General features: G+C 38.4%; 1 protein-coding gene and 1 pseudogene across 7 annotated transcripts in view; both read left to right on the plus strand.

The window, feature by feature from the left end:
• The window catches only part of PPP2R5E (protein phosphatase 2 regulatory subunit B'epsilon), a 71,568-nt gene that overhangs the window by 29,969 nt on the left and 27,103 nt on the right, over positions 1–14,496 (plus strand). For all 7 annotated transcript variants that reach the window (XM_031605590.2, XM_031605589.2, XM_031605588.2 and 4 more), the window contains one exon: positions 11,359–11,555. In XM_031605590.2, the coding sequence (XP_031461450.1) occupies positions 11,359–11,555 (197 nt within the window). The remainder of the gene's footprint in view (positions 1–11,358; positions 11,556–14,496) is intronic.
• Positions 1,613–1,723, plus strand: LOC116236813 (U2 spliceosomal RNA; annotated as a pseudogene).

Consider the following 14,496-nt stretch of genomic DNA (forward strand, 5'->3'; position numbering starts at 1 on the left):
TTAATACAAAACTCAATATTTGATCCACTACAGATACTTTTGTGGCTAATGCCCTGTTGTAGATTGATGGGCATAACACAGAGGTGCTGAATAATTCCTAGTGGAATTCACTTCAGGTGCCAAGGCCCAGTGATTGTCAGAAATAATTGTGCTGTAGCTGATGACATTTCTGAGGGAAGAAAAATACCATGACTGATACACATGCAAGCAAGTAAATATCTTCTGCCCAAAGAAAAAAGCATTTGTTTATCTAGCATTTTCAGAAGGGGTCAGAGGTAGAGATGATATGGAGAAAACTTCTATGAACGTGATGGTAATGCACGGCTCTGGTAAGGGCTGTTCTTCAGGCGATTACGAATATTCAGAAATGAGGTATTTGCTTTCTAGAGCTTTATGATAAGGAGATAACACGTGTATTCCTTTTGGTATTTAAGGAACAAAAACGTTACCATTTAAAAGACAATAAAGTGTCCTAATGTTCTTTTCAAATTTCCAAGTTTTAGCAAAAATGCACCATTTTGATATAACAGAGCACTTAAAATGGGAATGGTAATTACCTGTAAATGAGTCTCTCACATGTGGTAAGATTGTATTTCTGAAGGTATAGCTGATATTACACACGGAAATATGTAATGATAATACTAGTGATGTAAAGTATCTAGCACAATATGGTCTGGCTCAGTAGATTATTGGGGAATAGAATTTACTTGTCACTCATTCTCCCTCTATTATTTAATTGTTCCAGATCTGGAATAATCTGAAGAGGGTGCTGCAGGAAAGTCAAGTATGGGGATATATTTCTGTACACTGGTGTATGTGGGACAGCCCTAGAGGAATTACAGAAGCAAAATAAAATAATTCAGATTTATTTCTTTGTTTAGTTATCAAGACTGATCTGCTAGACTTGGCAATATGAGAAGGGATGTTTCCTTAACTCAGCATCTTGACTGATTTGAGTTACTGTCATAACATATTCACAGAATCACAGAATGGCCAGGGTTGGAAGGGACCTCAAGAATCATGATTCTCCAACCCCCTTGCCACATGCAGGACCACCAACCTCCCCATTTATCACTAGACTAGGCTGCCCAGGGCACCTCTAGGGATGGGGCATCCAGACCTCTCTGGGCAGCCTGTTCCAGCACCTCAGCACCTCACCTCTCTCTCAGAACTTCCCCCTGACATCCAACCTAAATCTCCCCTCCTTCAACTTAAAACCATTTCTCTTTGTCCTGCTGCTATCTACCCTTTCAAAGAGTTGATTCCCCTCCTTTTTGTAGGCTCCCTTTAGGTATTGAAATGCTGCAATGAGGTCACCCCACAGCCTTCTTTTCTCCAGTCTGAACAAGCCCAGCTCCCTCAGCCTGTCTTTGTAGGGGAGGTGTTCCAGTCCCCTGATCATCTTTGTGGCCCTCCTCTGGACCCTCTCCAGCAGCTTCCTGTTCTTCCTGTAGTGGGGGCTCCAGACCTGGACACAGTACTCCAGATGGCGCCTCACAAGAGCAGAGTAGAGGGGGAAAAGGGGACAATCACCTCCCTGTCCCTGCTGGCCACCCCTCTTCTGATGGAGCTCAGGATCCCATTTGCTTTCTACAAGAGCTACAAGAGCACACTGGCTTCTCGGCCTTTTGGCTAAGATCAAGTGTAATATCTGTTTGATGTTCAGTAACATATTCTGAGCCTTACAGATGTCTGAGTTTGAAGGTTAGCTGGTGTACTCTTAACACTGGAAAGCCTTATGCGAGAAAAATATCTTGAAAAGGAATGATGTGGTAACCTCCTTTCTTGACAAGTAGGCTGTGTGGATTGCTTATGTATGAAAAGCCTTCAGGTAGCATTTTGGAGTAATGCTTTCTGGTTTCATGGTTGGCAGAGAGATCAGGACATGCCTTCAGGTTTTCCTGTGCTTTGTTGCAGCTCGGATGGGATGTAATGAGGCTGTGTTCTCAGTGCTGAGGAAGTGCAGACAAGCAGTGGGCTCTGGCTGGCCTTCTTGCAGAGACATGCTGCCACAGGCTCATCTCCCCCTGCAGCTTTCATGTGCTTTTGGCATTGCGTTGGATACAATTGGTGATGTTGGTTCTGATCTCAAAGGACCTAAAACTTATGTCTGTAGAGGCTAAAACTGGTGTTTAAAAGGTAACAAATGAATAATTAAGGCCTAACGTGATGATTTTGCTCTTTGTTGTGCTGGAGCTTCAGCAAGAAAGAGGGAACCTGTGTTAGAAGTTGGGCTTTCAGAAGGGTCCTTTTGGATACTATAGAATGAATTCTTAGCTTGTTTCCACATCTTCCATCATGACTTTGAAGGCTATTATTAAATCTCATCAGTTTTTTTACACAAACGTGCACAACATCTTACACACGTGCAGTCCTATAAATTTCCTCTTCCATTACACACATTGCTCCCTCTATGGAGAGAATGAGAGCCCAAGCACATGATGGGCAGTCTGATGGCTGGAAAAAATACTGTGAGACTAAATTAGTACTAAATTAGTGCTGAGTAGAATATGCTCTTGGCTAAATTGATGCTACCAAGTGAGAAGAGAATGGAGGTTCCATTTTCAGGATACAATTAAACTCTTCTAAATGTGTAAGTAGAGTAATATAATACAGTATTTTTACATGTATGTTTATTATTTAACATTTCATAAACATTTAATAAATGTTATAAATTTAAAATACAAGCCTGAGTTCTTGTGCAACAGGGTGAATGTAGAGCTCTCACTTATTTTTCACTGGAGAATGTACTCCTGTGACTTCAGGTATAATGTATTAGCTCAGTATAGAGCAGCTCGTTTGGGTGTAAGTTACGTTTTGAGTTTCCTCTGCTCTTGGTTCAATGTTTTGTTTGTTTTTAAAGCATCTACGTGCCATAGAGAAACTCTACGGTTTGAGTCAAATGAGCATTGCATGTTTTTTTTTTGAATCCAGAGCAGTTTCAGGGCAATTAGTAAGCCAGGTATAATTTTTGCACTCTTAAAAGACACGTAAAATGGAGTAGCATGTACAGCTGTGTAGCTTTATTGTGATTGCAATATGTACTTAATGTACCAAATGAATTCCCATGCAAACCCCAGGTTGTCTTGTTCTACAGTTAGAGTGGAAGTTAAGATTGCTGCGACTTGTTTTATATTCAGTAATCATCATAGAGCAAAAGCTTCTCATGTCATATAGGAAAAAATATTGTGATCTGATAAGAATCTTAAGAAAGGAAGACAATAATCTTCTTAAGGATTCCTCTGTCTTAGGTCAGCAGCAGGCAATCATTGTTTTTTGCACAGGTGTTCCTAAAATAGCCTGGAACTTACACAGTTTTGTGTGGCTTCTTTTTCTAATTTTTTGCTGTCCAAGGATCCTAGAGATCTTGAACTGTTAGTTAGTAGAGTCTAATCCTTCCATTTTCTCATATTTGACATTAATAAAACATGCAAAAAAAAAAATAAAAAAATCTAGAAAGTTGCAGCTGCAGCATTGACCATCACTTTCCCTAAAATTAACAAAGTACTGGGTGAGAGTGAGACAGTTATAGCATGGCAAAATGGGAACAATTAGGCAAGACTTGGCTGGATTGCCCTTTGGAGCACCCATGCTGTGCTAAAAACTCTAGGAGGGGGTGGAGGATGATGGTGGTCCTAAGGACAAGTTGGGCAATTAAAAAGAAAACAGCCTGAGGGACTCTACTGATTTTGAAGGAAAAGAATACAGTGGGAGCAGGGTGACCCAGTGGAGCATAGAGTTACTATTGTGTAGCTTTGCTCTACCTCTGTAATTTGAGAAATCACTTGGAAAATGAGTTTTGTGTTTGTTTACATTGTGCTTCTGTCTCAGGTATTTGTTATACCATTGAGGGTAGAGGAGCTGAGTAATTAGAAAGCATTTTGTTGCTAAGTTCAGCTTATTTTGTACTTGCTCTACCTGTAGCTTTTGCTGTTTAAACATATTGAGTTTAAACTCTGTATATTTGAACAGAGGTGTGCTGCTCTACTTAATTTAAACTGCAGCTCTCTGAGTAGCAGCTGGAAGAACAAACATACCTGCATGAATCAACAGGCTGGTGCCCTGGTGCCTAAAATGAAAAAAAAAAAACCATCTTGTAGGTGGAATACAGTCATTTTTACATAAACGTAGAAAACAGAAGTTGAAGTATGGTTTTTGTTTTTGAGAATACTTTAAAATCCATCCCATGTTTTGTTTTGTTTTTTTTTCATTTCTTTTTGCAAAGAATTTGAAGTGAAGCAGTGATGTCTGTCTTATCTAGTCGTGGAAGGCAGGTGTGTGGCAAACATGTCCTGACAATTTCTTTAATACCTTCTTTTGATGTTGTCACGTGGCAGAACAGCCATGGAGAGCTGCTCTCTGGTAGTGGTTCAGCAGACCCAGCAACTTTGACTTCTAGATGAAGGTTTGCTTCTACTTGGAAAGTGTAGTTTGGTAATAATCTACTTAATACAACTAGCATGAACTTTCTGAGCCAGTGTAAAAGAAACTTGAGGCAGCTCAGGAAAATTGGCCTCAGTAATTCTTGGTGTTTCAGCAAAATATTTTTGTCTCATTTGGGGATTTTATGCCACGTATTCAATGTAGGAAATTGAAAGAACGTGTTTTTTGCCAGCCCTTTTTAGCCCTGTTAAAAATAAATAAATAAAATCATTGGTTTTGAAGTTCCATTAAAAATGGGGAGAAACCGAAAGCAGTCCACAAAACCTGTGATCAACTTGGGGCTTAGAAATAAGTGTTCATTTCATGTCGAGGTGAACTCAATGCAAGTAGTGTAATGAGATTGTTAAAAATGTCACAAAGTGTCAGGAACATGGAGATATGTGGTTGCTTAATCACATCCAGCCCCTAACCACTAATTCGTTCACTGTGTTTTGCTTTAACACTTAGAGCTCCTGCTTTCCTTTTGGAATATTCTGCTCCATTAGTTGCATTACCTATTCCCCATACAACCTCTTCTCTCTGTCTTTTCCAAAGCTATAGCTCATATGCTACCTCACTTCTTTTGTCTCTTGGCCTTTTAGTACTTTGTTATTGCTCTGCCACCTTTGGCTTCTTGCTCTCTCCCTTTCTCTTAATACTTGCAAGTTGCTTTGCCATTCTTCTATCTTCTGAAATTTTTTGGTAGAATTCCTCTTTTACCATCATTTTTTTTCTCTAGAATTTTTCACTTGAATCCTTTCCTGTACTTTGTCTGCTGTCATCTTTGACCAGGATTGGTTTTGGCTCAAATGTAGTTGTAGGCATACTCTGACTGTCTTGGATTACTTTGCTAGTCCAAACTTCCCATTCGTTGCTGAACTAATGAGATGGTGTTGAAACATGTTGTCAGCTTACTACAGGAAGAAGGCATTGCTACATGATTATGAAGAGGCATGGTTCCTGCTGTATGGTGACTATTAGTAACAGTGTGAGGCTTATTACATACTGAATATCTTGTGAGTCACTGTGTTTCTGTGGGACCTAGAACAGCAATTTGGTGTACCTGAATATCCTGATAAGATCGTTTTCCATTATGTGCTCATGTATTCTGAATTCTGTCCACCAAATATTTCCTCGATTACATATTATCTGAAATGTAACACTGCTTCATAATGGTTTCATCATGTTAATTTAGTGATGCATAAGAGTACGCAGACTTTTAGTCCCTAGAACACTTTGAAAGGTCTCTGCTTGCTTTAGTGTGGCACGTCATCAGTGTGTGTGTACATCAATGCTGTCCTTTTGCAACAAGTATGGATGTAGTAGTATTTGGCTCTGCTTTGTCAATAGCTTTGACAACTTCTAGTTGTGGTCTGCTTCCAAGTTGAAGGATGGCCACAGCACAGCCACCAGTGGCATAATGAGTGGTGGGAGGAGCCTCTGCTGATCACAGATTGACAATGTGCAGCCTAAAAGCATCTTTCCATCCACCTGCCAGAGCTCTGGACTGAGCTGCATTGGTGGATGTGAAGAGGGTTGAACTGCAGCACGTACTATGCTTGTTGTGGAAGTAGGCAAAACATTTAATGGAAGTTCCATAAATACCTTTTATTGAAATTCTTATTGTCAGCTTGATTTTAGTCTATGGTCCTGTAATGAAAGAAACAGCAACCATTCATCTGTGTAGCCTACTAAGGGGCTGAATTTCATAATATTTAAATGCAAGAGGCTGAATATTGATTAATATATTAAAAAGTGTATATAAAATTTTGGCAGTGTATATGACTTCAAGTGCATCTATAAGAATTATCTCCTGGAGCTTGTAATGCTATCCTTTGCACATTCAAGGCACTCACATCAAATACTACCTGTACATTGACACTGCTTTCAGACTGCTTGTCACAGTAAATGCTGAAAGCCTCAGTAAGATGATTAGTGACTATCAGTGTTCTGCATGTGCTGAAAACAGTATGTTAGTATTGTGCTTTTCTTCTTCTGTGCTTCACTCATGAAAGTCATCTTGAGCTTGTGGCACTGCATTTATTGCAGTGTGCATAATGTTGGTGTTGGTTCGACTTTCTGTATATGGAACACAGTGCTCAGCTGCTGCCCTGCCTCTGTAATTATTAAGTGTAAAGAATGGACTGGGGAAACAGCTTTGAAAAAAAGCTCCTATTATAAATAACTTTTATATAACTTTAAATAACTACTGACTTCACGAAGCATTCATAATATTGACAGCCAGCCATGAAAATTAAATGAATATAATCAGCAGAGTTATTACTTTTCTTAAGAAATATGTGTAAGAAGGAAAACATTTGTACTGCTTGGCATCTGTAAGACCAGAATTCCATGGTGAAAAGTATAGCGTATAGAAATGTGGCCAATGTATGTCAGGTGTGTGTATGACAAGACCTTTGGTTAGCTGAAGGTTTGGGCTTGATTTTGGTAGGCCTGCTCTTGAAGTGATCTCTTCAAAGGAGACAGAGGGCTTATAAATTCAGCTTTGCAAGTTTTATTTGAATGAAAAGAAGAAAGTTTACTTGTTATGGAATGAAAGCTTCATAGTGACCAGAGGTATGTGCTACCAACAGTAGTCCATTGGGAGTGGGAGTTATACCCAGAACATCTTGATATATCATATCATAGAATCATAGAATGGCCTGGGTTGAAAAGGACCACAGTGATCATCCAGTTCCAACCCCCTGCTATGTGCAGGGTCACCAACCAGCAGACCAGGCTGCCCAGAGCCACATCCAGCCTGGCCTTGAATGCCTGCCGGGATGGGGCATCCACAACCTCCTTGGGCAACCTGTTCCAGTTCCTCACCACTCTGTGTATATATGTATATTTTTAAAATGAATAAATGTTCTGATAATACATACGTGGGTGCAGGGTAGCATTTGTGGATGTACTGTGTTTTTACTTAACATCTTATATGTAATCTGCAGCATTTATCTTGTTTAATTCTACGCCCTCATCTGTCTTTGCTCTGACTTTCCCTTGCAGCTGCAGTGCTTGCTTATTAATTCCCCACCTTGTTGTCTTCACTTCTTTCATTTGCAGCAATAATTCATTGCAAAAGTACAGCCTGAAGTGGAACAGGGAGATGATCCAGGTGTTCAGTATCTCTCCTTCATTTTTCACTACCACTGTGATGAGTGTGTTCAGTACTATAGCTCAGTTCTTTGGATGCAGTTTTGCTAGTCCAATGCATCATTTTACTTTTCTATGATTTTTCAATCAGTTACTTGTAAATAATATTTTAATAAAATATGAATGTAATATGAACTGTTTTTTTTTTTTTAATGTATGTGTATGTTAGAAGGTTGCAGTCAAAGGATGCTTCCAGACATTTCTTTCTTCATTTGGTAAAGAAATCAGAAGGCAGAGACTGCAGAGGTGATTGAGGAGAAGGGATGGGCTGGTTGGATTAGGATTATTTTGGAAGAAGTCTATTAAGAGAGAAACTGAATTGCATTGTCATTTAGAGGTGGTATTGGAGTTGTCGTAGTAACAAGGTCCATGTCTGAAAAATGTATGGTTCTTTTTCTGAAAATGAGGTCAATTCTTGTGATCATTCAGACAGAAATTTATCTGCCTTTAAGTTTTGCTTTTGATAAATGTATATTCTTTTGTGCATTGGATGTAAATCATATGTACAACTCATTGGTATAATTTTGATTTTACTCTATACATCAAGGTATTGTAAATCTTTACACAAAACTTTACTGGACTTACTCAACTTTCTGTTCCTTCAGGTAAAAGTGGTTACAATGATAAGCTTGAAGTCTATGTTTCAGTATGTTAGTGTTGCATGCTAGCACAAGACTAAGTTGTTGCAAAATGCACTGGAGCCCTGCAATATCTGTCTGCTGAGAACTAAGAAAGAGGTTTGAAAGAGGTTTGCTGTTTTACATCGGCTGGTTGTGAACATTTGTAATGAGCTGCACCTGAAGTTGTTACGTTAAGGAGTTGAGCTCTGCTGTGGGGCTGGATAGCTTCTGTACTGAAGTACCAGTAATGGGGATGTGAGGGTGGCAGCTGTCTTTCAGTAAGGCCTGTACATCTGTCAGAGAGGCATTAGGAGATTAGGGAAAACACCAACAAAAAAAAAAAGCCTTCTAAAACAAAAAGAACCCAAACCAACTGATGATGTAGTCGCATAGGGAGGCTTGTGAACATAGAATACTGATGTTACTGATTTCTGCTTAGAGATTTCCTGGTTCCAAGTAGAAAAACATAGGCATTGGATGTTACCTGTTATCAAAGCATGATGCTTCTTGCAATTTTACTTTGCACTGTGAATACCAGTCTGCTTTTCTTTATGAAACAAACGTGACCAGAACAAGTTTGGGGTTTTTCTTTTTCTTTTTTTTTTTTTTTTTTTTGACAAGCTTGCCCATACAGATTGCCTGCTTGCTGACACAGTTAAGGCTGGCATGAAATTCATGTAGCATTCTACAGTAACTTTTCTTGAGATGAACTTAATTATATTTTTCCTTTCTTTCCCACACCTCCAGATACATTACTGAAAATAAAAGTAAGCCTTCATTAGATGTTTTAATGCTTTAATATATATATTTTTAATTTAATGCTGACACTACATTAAAATTAATGCAGTTCTGAGTCACTGGAGTCTGATCATAATGACATTGGATTGAAAATCGTAATGGATTCTGGTTTGTTTTCAGCCTGTGTTTGCCATTGACTGGGATATACTTGTCAGCCAAAGTAAATGCAGGCAAGCCATGTAGGACAATGCAAACAAAAACCCATTATGTTTATGTAACATCATAGATTTTATTGATACTATTTACATGCTGTAAAGTTATGTACTGGATTTGTGTAAAGAAGAGTGCAAGTTAGAATAGGACATAAGTGCAATTGGTTACTTCTCAAGAGCATTATTTCTCTTTCTTTTTTTTTTTAGTTTGTGTTTACAGCCTGTCTCCAGGAAGAAATTGCTTATCAGTTAATTGTTCATTGATTGCTAGTAACAGTGAATTCTGAAGTCCACTTTCCTCTTTCGTATCGTTTGAGAGCAGTGAAGAAAGCAGTAACGTGTTTGATCAAAAATGCTTAGATTCCTTTCCTCATAGACTTCAGACTGGCTCCTGCCGTAGGAAGAGCACTAACAGAAGTGGTCTCCTTTGCAATGACCAAGGGCTGATGGCTTTCTGACATAGACTTCAGTACAGTCTGCTGTGAGGCATTTGAATGTGTGTGACACCTGGCCAGTGCAATGACTTCAGAGTGGCCTGGTTTTGTTACCTTTGGACTTCAAGAAGTGTTTGGTTTTCTCTTCCTGCATTGCTTTCCTTGTTGAAGTTCTGCAGGACCGCATTTCTTCCATCTTCTGTTTCACAGATGAGTAAAACCTGTAGGATTGTGGGATGAACAATTAAAAGGATGATATGAAGTGCGGTGTTAAAACTATATCACTTTTTCCCACTTAATTTGCCTTGGATGCAGCTGTTGCAGAGGTTTCCCAGATCTTAGAAGTAGGAGATTGGTACATACAACATGGTTTTGTCAATTAAACTTTGCCAAGATCTCAGTTGCTCTGTGGGGTACGGTTTGATAGTTGAATCCTGCCACAGTGACATTGCTGTCCATCGAAGAAGGTTGAGTAAATGCATTGTGCTATTTGATGACAGGTCATAAAGTGTGTAGCATGTTTATTTGTATCACCATCCAAATTTATTCTTTATGCTTTTCAGTAATTAAGCAGTGCAAGGAGTTGGTGTGAAGTGCCTTGTAATACTCAGTAGATCTTTTGAGCTGATTCTAGTACTGTTATGCATGTGGTTTAAATTTGAACAAATTTGTTAAAGCTACTCTCCTTAGAACTGCAGTAAAACTGTTAACAGCATCCAGTGTTTACCAAGTATTCCTTGGCAAGACGTACTCAGTCATGTATTAAGGATAAGAATTTCCATCTTAGGTTAGCTTTTATACTGGTATGTCCAAGTTTTAAGAAATAAACATCAATTCTCTGCTATTTAAGTTTTTCTAGTTGAAAATAGCAAAGTTTTCCATTTGCATATTGGATTATTGCTTAGAAGGCCATTTCCTAACAGACCTTTTGTGCCTGAAAAACAAAATAAAAAAAAAAAAAGAAGAAAAAAGGCAGATCAAAGGAAATGAAGGCATCTTTCAGATTAAAAATAGATATTTCATTCATGCAGCTTTTCTTAGCCTCATGTGCATGAACACTGGATAACGTAGGCTGTCTGTGCATTCTTTTGATGCACTTGGTAAACTAACAAGCACTAAGAAGTTGACAAAGGAAAAATAATAAGTAGTACATTCTACTTTCTGTACTGCGCAAGTACTTGTTACTATTTTGTGTATTAATGCATATTATGTGTTTGTAATCCAGCAATGTGTCCTCACTGTTTCAATAAAATTGCAGTTGATTTTACTATAGCAAGAGTTGATGTGGAAGTAATAATTCTGAAACTTTGTTTGCATAAATTTAGTCTCACTGTATATTCGTATCTATTCATATAGAGTTATAAGTGGCAGTATTTTTGGAAGTAGAAATTAATCAAGCTTGATCAATCTAACAATTCTTTCATCCTTTTTTGGTGTGCGAGTTAACAATGGCTTATGTCAAACGCAGTAGAAGTAGTGGTATACTGTAAAATAAAGTCTTGAATGCTTTTGCAATTATGTTTTCCACTTATGCCTGTACTTCTTTTTGTGAACTGTATTTTCTTAACAGCAAATAGCTTACTGCTACAACAAATTGTTCAGGACCTCAAACACAAAGTAGTAACAGTTCCTATAAGGGCTCCGTTTGTTAATCTGAGGTCTGTTTTATGAAAAGTATTTCAATGCTGCTTTTCTTTGGAATTGATGTTCAAATATAAATCTTGTTTCTTATAAAGAGATGCCAGACTCACAAAGATTTCCTTTCTTGTTTCATAGACGTTCCATCTTCAGAGCAGCCTGAACTGTTCCTAAAGAAACTTCAACAGTGCTGTGTCATTTTTGACTTCATGGACACGCTTTCAGATCTTAAAATGAAAGAATACAAGCGCTCCACTCTTAATGAACTGGTCGACTACATTACAATAAGCAGAGGCTGTTTGACAGAGCAGACTTACCCTGAAGTAGTTAGAATGGTGAGTTTCTTCTTTCTTGTGGTCTCTTTAAATCCGCTTGCAATTCCAGTTACACATTGTGGGCGAAATTGAACCCTGGAGTAGGTGGATTAAATGAGGCCTTTGGTTTTTATTTTCTACTTGACATCACTTGGGGATAATTCTCCAAAGACAAAATTATTAATTTTTATATGTGCTTAATTAAAGTCAAGATGATGCTTATTATAGTGTCATAAATGTATGAAAGTTTCCTGATCGAAAGACCCAGCAGACGTATTATCAGAGTCCATCCCTTTCCCCCCAAACCCTTTCCTTCCCCATTATAAATCATGGATTAATTTTTGAAGTTTTTTTTTCCACTTTATCCAAGCATTTGAATTTGTATTGAAGCTCTGAGACAATTACTCGTGCATGCTTCAGCCTACTTTTAGACAATAAATGGTAAAGGTGCTGTATGGAAACAGTGTGAAAATTTTATGGTTATGTTATGTGGAGTCATAATGGTTGCTGTTTGTAAGCAAGATTACTCAACAGTAAAGCCATACCTTATAAATACATATAAATTGTCCAATAATAGTATTTTCAATCTAGAAATGGTAACAGTATCAGATGCTATATGGTGAAGAACATCCTTGTAATTGCCAAAATCTATCAATGCATTGAAACATTTATTCTGTTCTACCATATGGAACTCTTATAGCCTGCTATCTAAATGAAAATACAGTTAGTTAAGTTGTGAATTTGGTGATGCTGAAGCATGAATAGTTTTTATAAAGTGTTATATGTGCTCCTTACTGCTTTCCTGGAACACAGTTACATGCTGTATTGCTTGTCTGTAATACTTCAAAGTAGCTGAAAATTGTGACAGGCTCATCATGCACTTAATAGTGAATTTTTAAAAAAGCAAAAGCAGAATGAAGATGTATTGAAAAATCTTTATATGGCTCCTTAGTCTGAATGCATTTTTAGATGTCTGTTACAATATGATCAGATTCTCCTCCTTTTCCCTTGCCCTCCCTTTTGTCCTCCTTTACTGGTGAAGTCTTCTCAATGATCCGCTTGTCACTCTGCTGTGTTACATGTTCAGCATGTGGTCTAATGCAAATTCAAGTCTGAATACAGAATTGCTACTTCTTTGCTGAGTTCTTCTGCTTATACTAAATTTGCAGCATCTAAAGGGTTTGCAAATACTACTTTTTTCTTTCTTGTACCCCTTGAAGTGAACTGATGCTGTCATATGATTTGTATGCACAGGACACTGATGCACAGATAGCTTCAGTAACATTGGGTCCCTTTTCTGTTTGCAGAAGACACCCCCAGTCTCATTTTCTGTGACAATTTAGGATTTGTTTTAGTGTTTCTATTACTGAGGTTTTATTTTCTCATTGATTTCTTGTACAGTTTTTTACTGTAGCAAGAAGTTAGAAGTAATTTGATCTGTAACTACTCATAAAGTTCAGTTTTGAATAATAAATCATAACCTATGAAACATTCTGTACATGAGCTGTAATGAGACACAGCACCCTTTTGCTTGCATTTTCTACAATCCCTGCAGTCATTTATGTTGATTCACTAAACTGTTTTTATCTTAAGGAAATGATGCATTGCCTAAATAGTTTGAAAGGCACGGTTTTAAATAATTGACTTAAGTATAGTCTGTAAGTGTGATACAGAGCAGTCACTGGAAGTGAAGATAAAGTGTAAATTTTTTCCAGTAGACTTCACAGATGTTTACTAATGGAGCTCCAGGAATTTCATCCCATCACATTTTTGAGAGAGTTTTCTTTTCTCTGTATTCCTTTCATTTAATTGTGCCCTTTCTCATCTTTCTTTCTTCTGCCTTGTATTTGGGGGCTAATGCTGAAGTCAACCTATGTTTTAACTCAGCACCAGGAAGTTTAAGGAAGGGGAAAGACTGAATATTCTCTAGTCCCTTAACTGGCTAATCAGTGGCTCAAGATTCTTAGAAATAAAAAAGGTGTGGTTTTTTTTTTTCTAAATATTTTTGGAGAAAACTAGAATCATAGGATATGCTGAGCTGAAAGGGACCCTCAAGAATCTAGTCCAGCACCTAAGTCCACATGGAGCCACCCAACCCCAACCTGATGTCTGAGAGCAGTGTCTCAGTGCTCCCTGAGCTCTGGCACTCAGGGCTGTGCCCACTGCCCTGGGCAGGCTGTTCCTTGCCCTCTGCGCTCTGGGACACAGCTTTTCCCTGACCTCCAGCTGACCTGACAGCTCCATGCCATTCCCTCAGGCCTTTGGTGAGCAGAGGGCATTAGTCCATATTAGGGGCAGCAGGTGACTTTGAGCTGTGGTGTGATGTTTGGTGTAACTTGCTCTTTGCAATAAATGCATGTTCTTGTTTCAAGCATAAAGTGTTTTTATCTGTTGTACTGAGGCAGGCTGAACTGTACACAGTTGACTTCATGAGCTCGCTGTGCAACTGCTGCTGTTATCTGTACCTGAGAATTTTCATTGAGGTCTCCAACTGTGTTCGCAAATGACCTGTCAAGTTGACAAGCTCTGACCTGTCACGATGGTGAAGAGAAGAGCAGTTTTGTGTCCTTTCCAAATTGACTGCCTGCCACAGTTGTCATCGGGAGCGTTTTGACTGAGAGGCCGACAGCTTAAAACACAGCAAAATGGAGCACAAATGCTCTTTTTTCCCTCTGGAAGGTTTAGTCCCTGTTGTGCTTCACACTTAGTTCCTACATAGTGACATATGAATGCAGGGAGTAATATTTCATGCTTGGTTCTTTGGACTACTGAAATTTGGAGTTGGGAAGTATTTTAGACATAGGGGAAAAAAGCAAGAAGCTTGTTTGCAAGTTGTGCTGTCATTTAAGAGAAGAAAAAAAATGCAGAAGTCTGAAGCTCATATTTAAACAGTTACTAATATTTATGAAGGAGGATTAATGACTAAACTGCTTTCTTTAATTAACTGAAGTGCCAGAAGAAT

Source organism: Phasianus colchicus, chromosome 5 (assembly GCF_987193195.1).
Source record: "Phasianus colchicus chromosome 5, bPhaCol1.hap1.1, whole genome shotgun sequence".
Lineage (NCBI taxonomy): Eukaryota > Metazoa > Chordata > Aves > Galliformes > Phasianidae > Phasianus > Phasianus colchicus.